Source organism: Adelges cooleyi, unplaced genomic scaffold (assembly GCF_023614345.1).
Source record: "Adelges cooleyi isolate 19-005CV unplaced genomic scaffold, UGA_ACOO_1.1 ACOO_flye_CR_arks_rails_tigmint_CR_PRNA_9, whole genome shotgun sequence".
Taxonomy (NCBI): Eukaryota; Metazoa; Arthropoda; class Insecta; order Hemiptera; family Adelgidae; genus Adelges; species Adelges cooleyi.
This window is the reverse complement of record NW_026096579.1, coordinates 15,611,580-15,633,207: the sequence shown is the minus strand read 5'-3', so window position 1 is coordinate 15,633,207 and position 21,628 is coordinate 15,611,580. Positions and strand designations below refer to the sequence as shown.

General features: G+C 30.1%; 1 protein-coding gene across 1 annotated transcript in view; it reads right to left on the bottom strand.

The window, feature by feature from the left end:
* LOC126847159 (muscle-specific protein 300 kDa-like) overlaps nt 1-21,628 on the bottom strand; it is a 114,144-nt gene that overhangs the window by 49,138 nt on the left and 43,378 nt on the right. The window contains exons 71-97 of the mRNA XM_050587255.1: nt 21,305-21,617; nt 20,671-20,844; nt 20,345-20,446; nt 19,932-20,213; nt 19,525-19,806; nt 19,060-19,432; nt 18,765-18,943; nt 18,571-18,694; nt 18,298-18,494; nt 17,884-18,213; nt 17,508-17,774; nt 17,100-17,423; nt 15,887-16,198; nt 15,478-15,819; nt 15,094-15,393; nt 14,874-15,025; nt 12,053-12,227; nt 10,863-10,976; nt 7,022-7,216; nt 5,747-5,926; nt 5,514-5,660; nt 5,284-5,442; nt 5,002-5,214; nt 3,444-3,593; nt 2,679-2,789; nt 867-2,057; nt 38-307 (exon numbers count right to left, since the gene is read on the bottom strand). Of these exons, the coding sequence (XP_050443212.1) occupies nt 38-307; nt 867-2,057; nt 2,679-2,789; nt 3,444-3,593; nt 5,002-5,214; nt 5,284-5,442; nt 5,514-5,660; nt 5,747-5,926; nt 7,022-7,216; nt 10,863-10,976; nt 12,053-12,227; nt 14,874-15,025; nt 15,094-15,393; nt 15,478-15,819; nt 15,887-16,198; nt 17,100-17,423; nt 17,508-17,774; nt 17,884-18,213; nt 18,298-18,494; nt 18,571-18,694; nt 18,765-18,943; nt 19,060-19,432; nt 19,525-19,806; nt 19,932-20,213; nt 20,345-20,446; nt 20,671-20,844; nt 21,305-21,617 (6,958 nt within the window). The remainder of the gene's footprint in view (nt 1-37; nt 308-866; nt 2,058-2,678; nt 2,790-3,443; nt 3,594-5,001; nt 5,215-5,283; nt 5,443-5,513; nt 5,661-5,746; nt 5,927-7,021; nt 7,217-10,862; nt 10,977-12,052; nt 12,228-14,873; nt 15,026-15,093; nt 15,394-15,477; nt 15,820-15,886; nt 16,199-17,099; nt 17,424-17,507; nt 17,775-17,883; nt 18,214-18,297; nt 18,495-18,570; nt 18,695-18,764; nt 18,944-19,059; nt 19,433-19,524; nt 19,807-19,931; nt 20,214-20,344; nt 20,447-20,670; nt 20,845-21,304; nt 21,618-21,628) is intronic.

Sequence of the window (21,628 nt, the reverse complement as noted above, 5' to 3'; positions counted from 1 at the left end):
TAACAGTATTTATGTATTTTGTTTTACGGCAATTTACATTTTTATCATCAGATGAAGCACGGAACTTGTTACTCAATTTTTCTAAGATTTGTTCGTGTTCGTTCACGGTTAAAGACAAAGTACTAACAACCTCCTCTTGAGGTGTGTTAGTGTTAGTGTCTTGGTTGATCAAATGAGATAACATTTCTTTGGTCGATGTCAATTCTTGTTTAGCAATTTGCCCCTCTACAAAAGATTCAAATGGTTTCAAAGCTAGTTCCACAGGAATGCTCTCGTGACCCAACATCTGCAAGTCGGATTTTATATTCTAAAAAAATAAAAATACATATATATATATATTATATTATATATTATGACGTATGAACAAAAACATATCTCGTATGTTTTTAAATTTATTTTTATTGAACATTATCAATATGCGTATTAGTAAAATTAAAACTAATAGGTACCACTCGAATGCCGTTACTGGACTATAAATAGCTCACTCTTTAAATGAAAAAAAGGTTAATATTAATAATCCATAGCTACAAATCACGGTTGGGCGTGTCGGTAAGATTACAGAAATTGTCAACCACTTTTACAATAATTATTTCTATGAACAGTGGTCGAGAGGAATTTCATGCGATATGCATATTATTACAAATAATAAAGTAAACGAAACCACAATGTTTTTATCGTTGGGGTAACGGTGACATATTATTCTTAGTCTGGATCCTTTTACGATCCGCTCGGACCACTGATCATACGTGTAAGTCTCAACGCGTTAAGTCATCGCAAATTACAACAATCTTAGAGTGTCGTTAATGGTAAAACAAAAAAAATGCACTCGGTATTAATGAATCACGCGTGAACACATCAATTCTTACAAATTCGCTGTGCTTATTGGCGCCGGACGGTTCATCGGCTCGTATGACGTCGTATCCAGCGGTAGGGAGTAATAGATTATCAAAAGAACGTCTATAGGAAATGGAGTCTCTATTAGTAATAATGTCGGCGCTACGTTCGAAACGGCACGCGGATGATGTACAACAAGTAGCTGATGATAATACCGGACCGGCGGTAAATATCTGTTTTAATTTGTTAAGGTCGCGGGTGTCGGACTTGGAACGCGGCCGGTCTACGGACACGTGATGATGACGGTGGTAATAGTGTTTTTCGTTGACCGACCCGAAGATGCCTTTTAATCGTTCGTTAAGGTCGAAGCAGCTGTCCGAGTGCTCGCCGTCCGAAAGGCTCGACAGAGACAGCCTTTGCGGTCTAGACGACGAGTTGAGCGCATTCGCCGGCTGAAACAACAGTGTCGACGGGCCGATCGTCAAAAGTCTTTGGTCGGGCGTACCCAGTGGCGCAGCTGTGTCATAAGTGTCGGCCGCCGGATGTGTGTGCTTCCGTTGGGTCTTAGGATCCGAAACGATAATCTCAGGATTGATGTTGACGTTCACTACGGCCGTCGTGTTAAGCTGTTCGCTTTTGGCCGCGTCCGGCTTGGGTACGGCGACAGTATTTATGTCTGGTAATTCTTCGCTTTCCTTGGCCTTATGATTCCTTCTGGACCTCGATCGTCTTTTGACTTTTTTCTTGGCACCAGACCCGTTGTCGGAACTCGCTTCAAGTTCTAAAGTCGTTAATGACTCGGTTTTTTCAAGCAATTCGCTACTAGATCTTCTACTCGTATGGTCGCTCACAAGTTGTTCGGGCTCGTCTTTTAGACGTTTTTCCGGACTTGTTTGTCTGCTGTTGGTTTTTGATACACTTCCATTTTTAACGACTTCGGAGTAAGTGGACGTTTCTCCTTTCACCCAAAACGGCGACGGCGATCGCGTTTTTACAGGCGCTTTAGACGACGGCGGTTCGGCGGCATCAGTTAAATTTAACGCTATCCGGGGAGTTTTTGTCTCGCGGTTTTTAAATGGAGTCTTAAGATTATTCACAGGATCTGTACATGAAGTGGACGCTATTAAAGGATTGGCACCGATAAACTGTTCGATATACGTACGCACAGCGTTCACAGTGCGATCCAAACGTCGCCGATAGGTTTCCAGTGCGTTTCGAACGTCCTGCGTGACCGAATAAATGCGTTTAAATACTAATTTTTATTTTTGTAGGAAATCATTTTTAAAAATTATATTTATAAGTTAATTCGAATAGTGGAATGAATGCGAAGACGAAAACAAATATTTAAACGTCTAGTTAGTTCAAAAGAGGTTCGGAAATGGGGGAGCCTCGTTGAATGATCAATTTGATTCGTTCGGTTCTTGAGCTAATCTTGCTTTTCAGTACTCGTATTTGCTCTTGGAACGCCTGCAATGTTCCAGTTAATGGAACAATTGTTTAATGAATGCATAAAGAAATTTACAATTTTTTTATAAGCTGCTTGTACAACACGATGCAGGTATAGTGTTTAAAATCATAAAACAATTAAGTACATTAACTACTGGCATTTAAGTTAAGTTACCATAATCCATTTCTGAATTACGTTCATAATGATTTATATATTAAAAAGAAAAAATAATAATAATAACAAATAACATAAGTTATAGTGAGAGTAAAACACAGTTTTCTGCGTAATTCAATACATTCCTAACTAATTTTTAAGTGATAAATAAAATTAAAAAATGTTTACTCTAAGTTCATCTATGCGATAGTTAATAAAAAAATAACATTTGGCGATGACTTACATTTTGTTCTTGCAAAGCCTTTTGTCTGTCATGAGGTAAATATGTTGGACTTTGCACTAATCTTAATTGTTGTTCAGCTGTTATAACTTTTTGCCGAAGGTGTTGTATTTCCTATATCAAGCATATGGTATTGCTTAAGTATATGGTATTGGTGCAAGTATAGTAGGCTCAGGAAGGGGAGGGATAAACCCCCAAAACTTCTATAAGCCATTCATATATTCAGCAACTCAATTCAATAGTGTATGTATGGAAAATTCTCGACCACGCGATCCCGTAATCATTTTATTTTTTATATGATAATTTTTTCAAAACAATTTTACAAATATTGCTTTGAAAAAAACGTGTCTGTTACCAAACAATTGTTTGTCTTTTTTTTTAAAGGATAATTGCGAGACAATTAGGTTATTGGTAGTATGTTTAATAATAATAGTCCACAGATAAATGTATTATTAATGTGTATAATTAATATTACCGCCTTCTCCTAAGACCTTGATTAATATCGATCTAACTTAACCTTTTAAAAGAAATCCTTCGATTACCGATAGTAGTTTTTGTGAGGGCTACACTTATAGACGATATCTTTAATATATTTACACTATGATTAATTATACATTCTTCGAATGAAAAGGGGAAATATAAATAGGGCAGAGTAACGAGGACAAAGTCGCTACAAGTTGGTTTGGCTTTGTCTAGCCCAGTTAAAAAATTAGATTGATTTTAAAAGTGCATTTATAAAAGTAACCATAAATATGTAATAATTATTACCTGTTGATATTTGTCAAGTTGCGAAAGGCTTTCTTCCAGGTTATGCGCTTGAACTTCCACAATCTTAAAGAAATCGTCTAGTTGCAATAATATGTCTTTAGCTTCAGAAGCAATATTGGTGCTGCCACCAAATCCTGCGCGGAAATGGATCTAAACCAAATATTTTTAATGATAAATCAAAGTTAACAGGCCAACAGGCAATAATAAATTAATAAAATAAGTTTTTCGATTATAATTTAGATTTTTTATGATGTGCAACTTGTCGAATTGGCCATGAACATTAAAAAAGAATTGTTTATTAGACTAAAATACTTTAGGACATCACAATTTGAAATTCTCTTAATTGCTCCTATTGAAAATGTGTGATATATTTTTTAGTTTTAACCACTTATTAATGTTCAAATGTAAAATAGTCCTAAATGTATCGTATTCAATAGTAAAAAAAAAAATCTAGTAAGGATTTGCACTATATTTTAAGTGCAAGTAAATGATAAAACCTGTAAAAATTGGATGATTTAATCTTTTTAATTTAAATTTCAAATCTTTAAGAAAAATATTGTCGTTTAAGTATGTATTTAACAAAAATGAAGAAGTGTGGTAAACTGATATATGCTTTTGACAAAAACAGATATCTTATCGAACTGAAGGAATTTGACTTTTAATTTAGCCTAATCAAATTTAAACTCTGAAATATGTTTAAACAACAAATTAATACATACAATACACTGTGTACACAATCAAAATGAATAAATTATCATTATATAGTATGTACTAGTATACTTTAGTTAAACAATATACATAGTTCATTTTTATTATCAATTCAAATATATCAATATTGAACGTTTTATCATAGAACAAATTATAAATAAGAGAACGCCACTCTGCACATTTTTAAGGAGTAAAGTATAGGCAATTTTTTTTACAAAAATTTTAACTTAAAGGTGTAAACTGTTTAAACTGTAATGTGTAATTATTAGTTTTGTAACTAGGACTCTTTTTTGATAGTTATATTATTTTTTACACTATCACAGCATCTTTGGCAGCTATTTAAAAAAAAATCATCTAAACAGAGCTAAGCATAATCTCTATTATTGACTAAATAATAATCATAGACTGGTTTTACGTATTTAACATAATGAGAACTTTATCTAGGTTCTCTCGTGGACTTTATTTTATATTAACAATTTATAATTTAGTCCTAACATTTTTTTACCTTTTTAAGTGCTTGTATTTAGGGTAAATTTTAAGTTTTCTAAAAAAAAAAAAACAAGAGGATCTAGTCGAAGTTCTTTTCTTTTTAACGGTATCAACATTGTTTTCTGTGACCAATTGGGTTTGACCTACACACGTTTTAACGATTAAAGGGTTTGCCTAAAAATAAAATACTATAACGCGATAAGAGTTCTAAAATATTTAGTTGCATTTATGATTAACGAATGGATTAATCATACATTTTAACCAAGTATGTAGTTTTTTTAAGTTTTCAGTTAAAAATAGGTAAATTAATATTTTATAAAATCAATTTTTTTATACAATGTGTTATACTTATAGCTTATACCTGTAATTTTTCAGTGGATAAAGTAATTTTTTGTCGCTGTATAGCAATGTCAGCGAGCATCTTTTCCCTTAAATCGTGTTGTTCTCTTAATGTCCGTTTCTTGTTAACAGTAGATTCTAATACATTTTTTGATTTTTCCAAAAAGATTCGGACTTCTTTTAATTTTCTTTCGAATTGCTCCCATTCTTCACAAGCCTCGTGCAAAAGAGCGTTCTTTAACATAGTCAGTACAGATTAATAATTAATGACACCTATTATTTCTTATATTTTTAAATAAATTACCTTTTCTGACAGTTTTCCCTCGACTTCATTTTTGGCATTGTTTGCCTCTTCTAGTTTTTCCGGCAGAGATCCAACATTTGTTGACAAAGCTATGATTTCCAATTCTTTGCTCATTTCTGCTAAATGTTTACTTTGTTGTTTACTCGATTTTACAGCCGCCTAGAAAAAATTGTATATATTTAGACAAACCCCATAAATACGGTTTTATTAGTTGTTTTATTATAAGGTACCGAAAATTCTTGGGCCTTTTGTTTAGCGGCTTCCAGATTGTTCAATGTAATTGGTTCATCTAAATATTTTGTTTTTGATTGGCACCAAGCCATCACTAAATCATAAATAGACATGAATTTTTGCCAAGCGTCCAGTGTATCGCCAATCTGAACAAAAACATATAATATATTACGTTTACGATTTTTAATTATGTTACAATTAAAACAAAATTATTAATGTGGTTAAAATTTACCTGGTGACGTTTTTCATTCAACCAAATTTTCACCTGATTCATTTCCTTAGTCAAAGACTCGATGGTTTTTGGTATGATTTCTTTTTCCTCAGCATCGATAGTCTTGTCCACAATTTCTTTGCCATGTGCAATAGCTCTCTCTAGTTTATCATTTATAGAGCTGATCTCTTGTTCAATCACCTGAAATAAAATCAATATACCATTAGTAATTATTTGATTTTTATGTAATTTCGTATTTATTATTAAAAAGACTTATTTTCTAGATCTATTATCTTATTACAACAGTATAAAGATCAGCCATTTTACTGTATATGGCTAAAAGTTGACACCTCTTTAATAAAAATCACTCTTTAAAAATACATATTGTCTGTTTATGGACGTTATAGACCAAAAAAACCTAACAAAATGTTGACTACTTAGGAAATTCCGATTTAAGTTCTGTAAAGATATACGAGTTCTTGGCTACTTTATTAGGTTATGATGGAATAGGATTTTTTTTTTGTTTTATGTGTAAAAGAATTGCGTTTTAATATTGAAAAGTTTTCAAATTAAATTTATTTTATTAGACAAAAGGTGAATTTTTGAAATTAAATTCAGTTTCCAACATAACCCAGTAAAAAAGTCAATAAATTCTAATCTTTTTAGAGAATTAAAAATTGACCAGTAAAAGTCTCACAGTTTTGTTACAGCAAAGGAATTTTTTTACCAACAAAATAGCTTTGCCTCAAAGAAAATGGTATTATATGTTCAAAATAATAACTTGAAGCTTATATAAATAAAACTAAATATAAATCGATGGGGCGAAATTTAACTAAATTAATTTTTTCTTAAATATTGCCTACAAAAAACTATAAATAACTTCCAGAATTACATTTTAAAAAACAATGGAAACAATTTCAAATTTATTTAGGTTATTATTAGACATAGCATCACTACAGCTGTTGTACAGTCGAAAACTAATTAATTATTATGGTAAATCCTTTTCTATAAATGGGGCGAGTTTTGCTTTATTTTTTTTTTCAGAGTAGTTTTCGGGTCTGAAAATTGGTAACGCAAAATTACACTAAAAAAATCAACAGTAATATACACAATAACAAAAAAAAAATCTTTTTCTGCAATAAATGGTACTGTACCGCCGGTATGGTGAAAATATTATATATTTTTTTTGTGCGTCGTGACATGAAGAATATACTGTGAGTTTTAACTTACGAAGGTTGGATTAAAAAATGATGATGCAATATAAAAAAAGCCTGTAATAGTTTTAACACATCGTACCTGAATATGTTCTTTGATCTTTATTGGTTCACTGCCACGGTCCTGAACTTTCACTTCAGCTTGCTGAAGCCATCTCTGTACATCATCAACGTCTTTAAGATACTCAGTCCGCACGGTTTTTGCCCGTTTCATTCCTTTGCTGTTCGCCTCCATTAGGCTTGATAGCTCTTCAGAGACAAGCTCCAAAGGATTGAACTGAAAATGTATTTCAAACGAGTACTAAAACGAACTTTTTTCTGTTTACAATTTTATTATATTTAGTAAAAAACGAACACCGAATTACATACATTTTATCTTAATTCGTATAGCAGAGCATTTTATTTAATTTTCTTTACTAGCCAATTTGAACGCGCTAATTTTTATTGTAACGAATTAAAAACAAAATTAAGAGGAGCACGCGATTTCAGAACTAAATTAAACCATAGTACACACGTTTAAACGCACAACTGGGCTCGGTTGTAGTTTACGTTTCACATGGAAGCTGTATAAACAGGTTTATACAGATGGATATTAGTCATCACAACACAGTAAAGGACGTTTTATTTATAAGTCTTCAGTAATACACTAACAGATGACGGAATCATACGGTCTAGCCTAAGACATTCCCGAACGCACGACCTCCAGCAGTAGTGTAATTTGTTTTAAACGACCAATCAAACTGCACACCCACATACTAAATACTTAATATTCAAGCAATTTCTAAAGTTATTTTACTTGATGTACAGGCCATAACATCGATACGAAATTGAGATGAAATTTTTGGTAGCTCGTGAGTATTTTTTTATGTAAAAACAACTTGTTAAAAAAAACATGAAAAAAAAAAATATATATTTTGTCAACATTTTAATATAGTTCATATTTCTTTATTTTAGTTAGTATAGTATCTATATTAGTAATCGGAACATAATTTCAAAATTTCATTTAAGGCACATTTATATCGACTTAAAAAAAAAACTAAGTATATAGCCATACATTAAAATTAAAATAACTCCAAGAACGCATTTACCTACAAACGTATTGATTTGATTTAAATCTTATTATATTAAAAACAATAACAATTTACCATTACACTAATAACAGTCAATAAAATAAAAAAATATTATGTAATAATATTATTAAACGGCTAGTATTAACTAAAACGTGTATAGTAATATGCAGAAGTTATAAGTACAACATTGTGAATCTGATATTAAAAACAAATACTAACCGACTGTAAACAACATTTAGTCAAAAGGATTATTGTAATATACTTGTGAAGGTCAGTTAGAAATGTTCAGCGGATACAGTCATAAATTATGGGATGAAATATATTTAAACGCCTATCTCGTATAGTAGAACAATTAATTTTCAGAGCGGAGGGCTGATTCAACACACTCATACATTTTTAGTATACAAAGTAACTTAAATTAATTAAAAACACAAATTTCTCGATGAAAATATTGTGACTGTCCTAACATTTTTTTATTGCTAACGAAAAATGAATACAAACCGTTAATTCAGATGAAATGCCAGTATTAAATTATTGTCATATTGACTGCTAAAAATAAAAAAATTACAATAAAAAAAGTACCGACACGTTAGAAGAGCAGAGCTGGTTAAATTTTTTTGTCAGGTTGTCTTACATAAAAAAAATGTATAATGAAACCGAAAAATAATGGACCCAAACGCCAGACTCAACGTAATTATTATTTTTTGCTAGAAGCCAGAAGGCGTGGCAATTTGTTTCTTTATGGACACGACGCACACACATACACAAATATATATATATGTATACAAAACTCTACCTTGTTTATTACTTAACAAAAGAACCTTGGGAATGAATTGTGTCTTGAACGCGTCAAATATTACGAAAATCGTTAGTTAAATTTATTTGTTGTAAAAAGAAAAAAATTCACTCGACACTCGAGAAGAAGCGACTTCGAATCACAACCCGGTACTGATACACATAAATAATATTTAGTAAGAAATTTGTAAAAGATATTCGTTTAGGTTCTGATGATGGACTATGATTAGGAACCGGATAAATACGATAATTCCCATTGTACTTTGTACCGATTGATAATAATTGAAAATGTATTGACTACCGTCAGTTTAATAATTACACTTTAAACTGTGATAAAAAAAAAACTGTTTCTTTTTCAAAATACCTTCTATTTTACATATTTTGATTCCAGTATTGTTATTAATTATTTGTCGCTAAACAATTCCGATTCAACAACAAACTTTTATATTTGTATTGTCTGGACTATTATTTTTATAAATGTAATCTCACAATGTTCATTTAACATTTTCAAAATAATTGACATCTTTATCGCTATTGTTTATTTTTGCGTTATTGTATGCCAAGTCTGTTCGTATGATAATAATTAACAATAAAATGATAATATCTATATTGTTGTTCAACCGAAATCGGATATTATTGTAGTGTATATATTTCTTGTTTGAAATTAAAACCAAATACCTACCTACTTTAAAGACTACGGTGATAAACCGACCTTGGTCATAAAACTATTTTGCCAAAAAAAAAAAAAAAAATCAAAAATCAAAATAGTTTTACGAACGCTACAGTAATTTCTAATTTTTTTTATTACTTTTCAAGGTTACATAATTTATCACAATAAAGGCAATCTACCATCTATTATGCATAGTATATACATATCATCATACTATGTATAACATTAAATATATGTATAATATATTGTAAAATTAATGATGTTGGACATATTATACATAATATATTTAAATACATACAGCCACGGATCTTATACTTAATTGTAAAACATAAAAGATGTTGCCCATGTTGTGTAAAACATCAAAGCGAAATATGTTTCAAAAAAAAAACATAAAATGATCAAAAACCCATAAAACTTAAGTTTACCCGGTATCGTTATTTATTTTGTGCGGGTGGCGTGCCAGCCGTATGGTGACTAATGCATGACGGCATGTATACTGACAACAGGTCAGCGAGGCGTCCAAAAATGGTACGCATTATGCAAATAGAATATATTATATTTACACTGTTTCCTAGTAACCAGAGCAATAATACAACAGCTATAATATTATGTAGCATGAACAAAAAACAATGTTGTTGAACAAAACAGCAGTTCTCATTTATCTCGGGCGTCTTTTATGTGCCAATGAACTAATTTCCAATAAACTAGCTTGACAGTTTTTTAAAATAATAACAAAATATAAAGAGTTATATACATTTACATTTATATACTGGTCTGTACTTTACAGATAGAGCACAGAAGTTAGAACTATTAAGCGTTTTTACAAAATAAAGAAAATGTTTAAAAAAGGCGTTGAGGATGTTTGTTAAGTATTTTATTTTCATGCGTTTGATGTACTATATAGTAGTTGGCACTTGGCATACGTTTATATATTTTAATTTATTTAATTAACGTAATCGATGCGAAATTATAAGCATTTTAAATATCCCATACTTGATTGCATTGAGCATAATCTACTATTTTTTCAAAGCCACATGATGTAATCGTTTTGTGTTTTTTAAGGAACGTTTGTAAACGATTACATTACATTTTTTTTTTCGTTAAGCAATAAATGGATTTAATTTAAAAAAAAAAACTCAAACAGACAAAACTAGCCGTACTTTTTTAGCTGTTTGCCGATTTCGGTTAACTAAACTGTTATGGATAATTTACAAAGCATAATATAGTCATGAATATGACCTTTATGACTGGATAATATAATAATCCGTGTAACTATTCAAACGATGGCAATAACACCCACGTATCGCATACAACGTGGGTATTTCAAATAAATGTTGGTTTATATGATATTTAAAATATTATATTGTATATTATAAGTACAAAATTACCTTGCTCAGTAAGTCGCTGGGTACTAATTGTTGTGAAGATGTATAGTTGTTGTGAGTGAGTTCAATGTAGTTTTTCAAATCGCTGTTTACATTTTCCACTTTTCTGTTTAATTCCTAAATAATACAAGCGTTTGTATACAATTTTTTGTATTATTCACTTTACACTAATCATTATAATTTATTTATTGAATTGCAAATTTTCTATACATGCCACTAACTTTTTATATTAAAAAAATATATATATTTACAGTCGTACCTGAGTATAAAAATACAACTACCTGTAGTATATATTATTATGTATAATATGCACTTACAGTATTAATATAAAGACATGTAATTTGCATTATAAGTTTCCTTCGATATCATAAGTTGAAACCATAAAAACACTTAATAACAAAATTTAACTAAAATATTATATAATATGAGGAAAATTAATATTTACAGGAGAGCATTTTAAAGTGTTTTTTTTACATTTGTTTACCGTATAAATAATTTGAAAATAATATTCTTCATTTATTTATTTTATTTTGCATATGTTAATCGGCTGATTTGAATTAACATAAAGGTAATAAAACTAATACTAATGATAATGATAATAGTATTAGTATTATCTTCATTGTAAAGATTTAAAGTATAAAGTTATAAGCGTTCGATATATTTTTTCTGTTTATTCTTGGTTTTTTTTTAAAAACTCCCACAGGATGTTTTTTATACAATTTTTAAGTACCTAATTCCTCAACTATCAATTCTTATTTCTTCACAACAAATAGTATGATTTCCAATGAATTTTTTTATGATATCTTTTTGTGACAGTTCAAATTAATACGAAAAAGTCAACTGTTGATAAATTATCTATTATTGTTTGTTGAAGCTATATGTGGAATGTGGACCCCAATCAAAGTGTTCTTAATTGAAAGTTACAGTCAATTTACACATGTTATACCTCGTTTAAAGCTGTGAATTGTAATCAATTAAACGTTAGGTGACGACCTTCGGTCCAATGACTATACCAGCATAAAATGGTTTTGAAAACAAACTCTGATCTTTTTTACAAGGGTTTTTATATATACTAAAGTATTTTGTTAATGATAAAAATAATAATTGTTTGAAACGTGAAAAATTATTAATAATTCATAGAAGTTTTTTTCGGAAAATAATTGATTATTTATTGTTATCAAAAACCGATTTACCTTAAATAGTTTTTCAGTTTGCTCGACGTCCTGGTCAAATATGTAGAAATTTTCAACTTTAGGTTTCAAAGCTTGTAGTGATAGTTGGAAGTCATCTAGTTTAACTACAGTACTGTTGAAAACGGTCAAGCTATCTTCAATCTTGCGTATTGATTCAGTCAATTCTGTTGTAAGTCTGGAAAATAATGTTATAAACACATTTGAGTACACTATGGTAATTGCGCACTTTTGCCGTTCTTTACCGGTAGACGCGTACTAAAAAAAAAAATACTAACAGTTTTTATAACTGAAATTCTGGTTACATATTCCAGAGCTATATTTATACATATAGTTTTTGGATGAACCCCAAATTTGAAGAACTAAATTGTAACGTTGCAAATGTTTTATTTTTGTCAAGTGTTAGGTATATCCATATTAAAAAAAAATATATATATTTTATATATATATATAAAATAATAACAGAAATAAAGTTAAATCGTTTGTTCAGTTAAAATAATCGCGTGTGCAGCCCTCAGTAACGATACCAGCTAAGTGTTTACTCGTTCGAGTAAATTTATTTAAACGTTTTCATTTAAAAAAGTTACATAATATGCTTATAAAATATATAAATAATGATTTCAATGGTGATGTTTGCACGAAGAATAAATATTTAAGTCTGTTGATTGTTCCGAGATGAATAGTTAACACTAGTTATCAAGAATCAATTGCTATAGGTTATGTACATGTTTACGAAAGATATTAATTATTATTATTTTATAGACATATACAATTAAAAAACTATAAGCCTTATCGTACAGAATTTAGACGCGTATTAATCATTTTAAAATTGTAAAATACCAATTATTTTATCTGAACTATGTTGAAATGACATTTCTACAATACACGCGAGAATAACATTTAAACAGAACGTATTGCTGGTAAACGCTACCTAAATGCATTCGTTGATATCTTTATACTTGCATGCTTATTTTTTCCTCAATTGTTGTTCTATAACGTGTTTTATACAAAGAACGGGACGTTGTAACGTATTTTATAAGTCCAATGACGGAAATAGAAGAATACATCTTAATGTGACCAATACATCACCCATTGGCCCTTTGCCAGCATTAGATTTTCTTTCGAAATGAATGTGTCATTACAGCCCCAGTGTGTATATAAGATGTTATTGGTTTTTTAATTATTTATGACTAGTTTAATGTTCGTTTGAGAGGTATTCCTTGAACGAATAAAGCATTATAACGTAACATCCGTTTGAATTTAGAATTTGCATTTTTGCAATTTACAAAATTGTGTCATCAGTCATACTTAATCCGGTAATAAACACCAAACATAATAGTGTTGTTTTCATAAAAAATTATTGTTTACAGTTTTTAATTTACGTACACCTTCTTGTAATTGGGTTAAAAAAAGTTCTATACTTCATGACCGTTTGTAAAAGTTACATCAACGGCTATATAAATATTGATGAGTATTTTATGTTAATATAGTCTTATTTAACCCAATGGCCTTTGCTGTCGAGGGTAATGATAAGACAAAAATATTGAAGATATTTTTTTTAATAACTAAAAAATACTAATGCGAAAAAATAAAATTGCTTCATTTTACTGTTCATACTAAGTATGGACTTCGATGTCATATAATTATATTATTACAATGCTAATTAACTATCTAAAAGTCATTATAAACCTACTATCGTTTTAAGTTGAAAATAACGTGTATGGCCAAGTGGTATTAGGCTTAAAAATAGTACAAGTCGAATTCATTAATTATGATATCAAAGTTCAAACCTCGCAATACAGTAAAATATTACATGTTGTCCACCCTTTCCCCTTCCCGTTTCTACTAGTTTTACTTATAATGGGGAGGGGGAAGGAGGACGTTAGATAATAAAAAAACTATGAACATTTTCATTTTTATTGCAAAGAATATTGGGCCTCACTGAGTTACCCAGTGTAGAGGCCCAAGAACTACTATATGTCTATTTTATAGGTGGACAGTGGACACGCTTAAGTGCGTTGACAGAATCAAATATATTGATTTTTTTTGTAAACAAGGAACAATAAAAACAAAATTATGAATTATGGTAAAACTGTATGTGAGTTGTGTGGTGTTTGGTCAATTCTTCTCTTACATACTCTTATCACAAACTTAATATTGTAAAACTAAATTTCGCATATACATCACAGTGTTTTAATAAATAGCTGTAGGTCAAAGAAAGGGAGTAATCGAAAAATATAATAAAAGTTTGAGATTTTAGTGATTTTTTACCGGAAAAGATAAAAAAGAACCATAAAATGATCTGACGAAGTACGCAATCTGTTACATAATATGGGTTGGGTTTATAAAGATATATCTAAATAAAATTGGTTATCTCGTTCAACAAGCAATAATAACATTATTATTATAATCAATGTTTTAGGCATCCACACTAATCCTATCAGTGAGGCCTAGGTATTTTGTAATTATACTGATATCAAATTATAAATAAAATAAATTAGTCAGCGAATTATAAAACAATAAAATGTAAAAAAATACTAATCCTGTTGTTCTATAACAGATTCGCTGTAGCGTTGTTGTTATCAATACAAATTTAATTGACTAAAATAAATACTCCTAATAAGTTTACGAAAGTATTAAAAAATGTAACATATCTATTTTTAGAAATGCAAATACACTATTTACAATCCGATTCATTGGCATCTCAAAAAAAAAAATGTTAACTCGTTTTATAAATACTTAATTTATTATACTCAACTATTAGGAATACTTATTGTAAGTGAACATTATTATAATAATGTACATTTTAATAGTTTTAACTTACTCATTGTGTTTAGTTTCGTGTGATTTAATTAGGTCGTCCAATTGTGTAGACGCTGGATGAGACTCGGAATTTAAAAATTCCAGAATATTCTTACAGTTAGGTTTAACACTTTCAATCTTGACGCCGGCGACTTTTAGACGTTCTTCGAGATTCTGTGAAAAACAACAAACTCAGCAACAAAGTTTTTATGTTTTTCAAATAAAAGTTCTACTCTGCTTACCTGTAAAGTTACCAAGTATTCGTCCAGTTGATTTTTCGATCTAACAACTATATCAATGTTGGCCAACGAGTCTTTAACTTGATTCAACTCAATTTCCGTGTTTCGGAATTCGTTTTCGGTCGCTTTCCATTTGTTTCCTATTTCGGAAACGGTTAATATTCTGGTCGAGAACTTTTGGGTGAGTTCCGTCCACTGTTTAAGCAACGATTCTGTCTTGGATTGAATTCCGTCGCCATCGGATATGGTCGCTAGAATTTGTTCGGTTATATTTTTCAACGAGTCTAATTCGCTTTGTTGACGCTGAAAACACACACATACACACATGTTAAGCAAGCAAAAACCAAGTCAAGGTAGAATAGTTAACGCCGTTTTTTTTTTACTTACAATCAAATCGTTTTGAGCTAGAGTTAGTTTTTCAACGTTGAAATATAAACCCGCTAAATTGCCGATTGGCTCTTCGTTGAACTTGGTGCCGTGGTCTATAATAATTGATGATACATTTACTTCGGCTTTTTTGTATTTCTTTAGCAGCTCCAAGACGTTTTCTTTTTCCGTTTGAACGGTACGCGCTTGTTTCAAGAGGTCACCGACTTCGTTGTTCAAACGATGTTGTTCAGACTTTAGGAATTCACTTTGTTTGGAGTTTAAGGAAGGACGTATTTTATCGATTACTGGTTTGATCTTATTTGAAACCAAATCGTTAATGTAATGGTCGTTGAAAAATGCCTAAAAATAAAAATCAACATTTTTTATAAACTCCGTGTAAGCTAATTTTAAACGACGCGAGTATTACCTTTAAGTTTTCCAAATTTGATTCGATATTTTCGCAATCATTTTTACTTCCTTCGGACGAGTCTAATAGTTGTTTTGCTTCTTTGACCCACAATGAGAATTTGTCTTTCAGTTGTTCGAATTCAAAACGGTTATCTTTGTTAGTAGTCAGATATAGTTCTCTGTCTTTCATTTCTTTTGGAATAATATTCATGAAGGAACTAGCTTCGCTCAAATTTTCTAACATTGTACTATCGGTAATATTTTGATTTTGAGCCGTAGAATATATTGTTTTCAGTTGATCCAAATGCTTATTAACATTTGTGTTTAAATCCTAATACAACCATAATAATGTACATATTATTAAATCGTTGAAAATCTCAATAAATTATAAAAACACATATTAGAAAATTAGGTGCTAGATTTAAAAAAATTGCCTTGAAATATTTTTTTGTGAGACATTTTAGTGTTAAAATTTTAATCTTAAAAGTATACAGCTAAATTATTTTTCCAAAAACTTTATTTTTGAAAATATGCAATAATTTAAGTATTGTAACTATGTTTAATATTAAGATAGATAATATTATTGAAATTTCAAATGGTATGGTTTGATGGAATTCTACCCCAACAGTAACATATTTTAAATACTTTTTATACGAGCTAAGCGTAATAGTTAAGTTAAAAGTACCTAAACAGTAAAGATAAAATTTAAAAGTGTAGATAAATGAAAAAGTTCAATGAATTAATTAATTACAACACTGCGAAAGTGTGGTCTGCTCTCTGCGTCAACTACTTTTTACAATATTACAACTACAGTAGTTTTTTTTGGGCCCTGAAGACTCTTTTATTTATGTGTAAACAAAGTATGTATATGTCAAGAGATCACTTTTCTACACGCAGATACTTTTATACTTGGCAAAATAACAACGATAAAGACTTTATTTTAGGATGCGAAAACAGTTGAAATTTATTTTAAAATCCGCAGTTAAAAATAATTATTTTAAATAAGTAATAGTAAAGAAAAAAATGACTATAAATATTTGTGTGGATATACTTATAAAATATCTATAAATTTGGATTTAAGTAGATTCATCATGTGACAAACTAATATATTATTAGTGTTTTTTTTATATCTAAAACTATAATTTAAGATTATCTGCATATCTAGAGTTTGTAATTAAAAAGAAAATCACAAGTCATAACTACTTACTAAGATCTTACGTTCAGTATCTTACCTCGTGAGCTTTTAAATCGGTTTCAATACTACTCATATTAATGTCAAGTAATGGTCTAGACTTAATAACAGTTTCATTTTCGTGTATCCAATCCAAAACTTTTTCTAAATCAGCAGCCAATTTGATATGCTCTGCTGCAGTAGCTTCCAATTTCTGCCTTTCTTTTTCAACAGCTTTTCTCAATGTTAATAACTGTTGTTTTAGCGATTGCAATTGTTGAGTAATATTGTTTCTGTCAGACGCTGAACCTTCTTCGGCTATCCTTTCTCCTTTGTCGGTTGCCAACAGTAGAGTTGCCTCACACTCTTGAATTTTAATTGTGACCTAAATGGTTTAAACATGACAATAATAAAAAAAAAACATTCAGCGGGTGAATCGATTTACATCTATTTAGTCAAATTTCCTTACCTCATCGAAACGTTTGATTTTATTTTGTATGGTATTTTCAGACTTTCCAATTTCATCCACCACACTTGAGTATTTTGTCAGGAAAGTAGTAATTTCCGAAATGAATGCCATGAATTGTTCGTGAAGATAAAGCAACTGTCTTAGTTTCGACAGCTGTTTCTCAATGGTATTAATTAAGTTTTCTTGATGTTTAATCACTTCGCTAAGAGACTCAGTATCGTTGTCTCCTAATTTCTCGTTCCACTCTTTAAGCTCTCCCAACAACGCCTAAACAATATCATATAGCATATAAATATATATATATATATTTTTTTTAAATTAAATTATTTAGTTTAATTAACGGAAATATAATCAAAAATTAGAATTATTTACGTACCTCGTATGAATTGATCATGTTTTTTACATCTTCCACTGTACTTCCAACGGGTTGACTTAGTTCTTGCAAATTTGATTCAACTTTGGAAATCACTTGCTTACTTTCTTCAATGGTTTTAGCGATATTTTTCATTTTGTCTAAATGTTGCTGAAGCATTTCAACCCTATCATTAATCGTTGTCTTTACTCGTTTCTGAGAATTTTCCAACGACACAATTTGATCACCAAGCTTTAGAGTATCCGATTCGGATAACATTATTTCCTGACTGTTCAATTTAAGCGTTTCTAGTATGTTGTCGATTTCAGAACTACGATTGTCAAGTTCGTTATACTGAAAATATATAGAAAAAATGTGTTTATCATACAATTATCTAAACATAATATTAATCTTGTACTTTGGTTCTAAATATATTACCTTTTGTAACTGATCTTCTATTGTTTTCAAACTTGTTAGCCGGACGTCTGCTGACATTATTACCTCTACCTCACCAAACCATTGCTGACATTGATTTAAGATATTTTCAAACTGTTTTCTGCTATCTACAATTGCTTTAGCCGTTTCTTCGGCTAAGACGATCATTTCGTCGACTAACTTGGTTTTTTCATGTACGCCTGTAATATCCGGCAAGTCGTTAATATTACATACACTTATCACATTAAAAAAAAAAAATGCATAAAATATATTTACCAGAAATATCTGTATTTATTACTGAGATGGCATCGTCTTTACTCGTGGTCAACAGTAGTTGACTACTTTTTTCCAAATCGGTAAGTTCGCCACTTTTAAAAGTGACAATACTATTTTTGGTAGTCTATAAATAAATAAAAAAATATATTAGTTTAAAAAATTGTAAAAATGATATAGGTTATTAACAAACAAACCATAATATTTTCATAATTTTTTTCAGCGATCGCCAGCTCTAAGGGTTCCAACGCATGTTTATCGGGTGTAAGATCTTTTTCGCAACGATCTAGCCACGATAGACACTGGTTTAATAATGTATCGTACTTCTGACTTGCTTCGTGCACATTTTTCACTTTGCTCGTTTCTTCGTTTAGTCCTGAAAATTCACAGCCATATATTGTATTAAACCACAATATTTTGAGCGATAAATGCGCAAAACATATTTTGACAAAAATTTTTATTTTGCGCTAAAAGTATATGTTTTGTTCTTACTGTTCAAAAACGCGTCCAACTTTGCCACAGTAGGTTTGTACAGTTTGTTTTCAATATCGTTGTATTCACTTGGTTCAGTTTCCAATTCAATAGCATTGAGCTTGACCGTCAACGAATCTATCAAGAATATTCTATGCGTATCTCCTTCTTTGTTAATGGTTTTCAAATTTGCCAAACAAATATCTATAGCATCTAAATCGTAGCTATCAAAATGATATTCATTCAAATACTTAGATCGCTTCTCGATCCATTTTTCGACTTCTTCCATTTTCGATTCGACGTACATTAAATTGGCGTTGGAATTTTCTAAAATTTCATATTTCCTTTCCATTCTTGTACCAAAATCTCTGTACCGCCTTTCTGATGACTTAATCTATAAATACAAACACAAATTGTCAGAATTTTTCTATAATATGCTTGGTACCTGTATATTATAACACCCAAGCAAACAAAAAAACTACACACCTGGTCATCAAGTAGCTGAGAATCCAATGTGCTCACTACTTTTTTCAAATTATTGCCATTCATCTTAAAAGAGTCTAATAGTTTTTCACCATTTGTAACGTAATCATCTTTCATCGAATTAAATAGGTTTAATTTCTGTTCGCATGTTTTTCCACTACCTTTTTCTAACAAGTCGAGTTGTTTAGATAAATTGTCGAACCAATTTTGCAAATCAGCTTCGCTTTTTTTGAACATTTTCAACACGTCTTGGTCAAATTGTTTTTTTGCGAGTACTTTGGTAATCTATTAAAAATTTTAATTAAATTTAAATACAACAGTAGCATACAGTTATATATGTGTTGTTTATGCTAAAAATATTAAATACTTAGCAAGTAATACTCAAAAACATAATTTTTAATTATACTTACATTATCTGTTAATTCGGATAAATTTTTAATGAGTTCCCTGGATGAGTTGTCGGCTGTTAAATCTGTTATTTCAATACTTTTGTCGTCAACATCTTGTAACAGCCCATTGAGATTTGATATTTCTTGAGCTGTGACCTCCGTGTTAATTTTTGTAGGTTTCTCTCTCATTGTTTTTAAGACCGTCGCTTGTTCTTCAATCCACTCATTTATCTTAGTGCGTTGATTGTGTTTACTTTGTAAAACGGATATCATCTCTGATAATTCGTCAGCAAAGTTTTGTACCTTTAAGTAGTGATCAAGTTGTTATGAGTTATTTTAACATTGGTCACACTAGTATAGTATTACAAGTAAATGTATTCATCAACACAATCAACTACTAGACCACTATTTGATTTGTAAAAATTAGTACGTACATAGTTAGTGTATGTGATTAAATGATTAGGAATGCCAGTTTCTTCTAAATGCTCAACAATTGAAAACGTTGTTTTAGACATTTCTGATGGCTTTTGGTTTTTCTATTTAGCACAACGCAACAAAAAGCATATTTTATAGTATTTCACGCATCAAACACATATTATTAATAGTTTTTAATTTTTAACTAGGTATAATTTCAACTCGAAGAGCATAACACAATATTATTGACATAAGCAGATAAAGAAAATAATATACAGCAGCTATAGAGTTATACAAAACAAATTAATAACACAACAATAAATTGGCTTTGTTGAAATATATTTACCTGATCAAGATAGTCCTCGAGTCTTAAACGAATAGCTAGCTCTTTTTCAGGAATCTGAGAATTAGCAGACTCTATGGGACTACTAGGCCTGGATATACTAGCTACTGCTGCTTCACAAGCTTGTACGGCCAATGCTAATCGGTTTTTTTCGTCTTGAAGTTTTTTCAATAGATTCTAAGCCAAATAAAATTATATTGACATAAAATACTGTTGGCGTTTTTGGTTTTAAATTAATTTATAAACCATGACATTTTTATACTTTTAAAATATATATAAATGGTATACATACCATTCATTTTACAAGTAATGCAGTTTAACAATTTTTTGAAAGTTTTTAACGAGAGTACATTATTATTATTGTTTTTATTTATTGTGAATGGAATTAATTCCGTAAATAAAAAAATATCTAGATTTAGATTTATGTGTGATTTGTAAATCCCAATATTCTCCCTTTTCCTACTTTATTCAATATTTTGTTCTCTAAATATTACACACTCATTTGATTACTTTATTTTTTGAAAACTCATTAGCAATAAATAAATATTACAATGAGTTAAATAATACAGCTAAATATTACATTTATAAAAAAATTGTATTAAAAAAAAAATGAAGTTTTAAGCTGAAATATTATTACCGTGTACACAGTTTGCTGTTCCTGAGCTTCTTCTAGCGTCCAATCTTCTTGGATGGATTTGTTCATATAGGGTTCATATTCATTTAAGTTTGTCGAAATACTTTCTAGCATGTCTTCATATTGTTTAAATTTCATTAACGAGTCTTCTAATCGAGTTTTTATTTGCTGGGCTGTGTTGTACAATGAGTTGTAACTGTCTTGAATGTTAGTCAGTTGCAGCTCGACCGTTGACTGGATTGACGGAGTTGACTTGACGTACCGCTGAATTTGTGTCGATCCTTTTGATTTCAAATCGCCCAACACATCTTGATAGCTAAAAAGCAA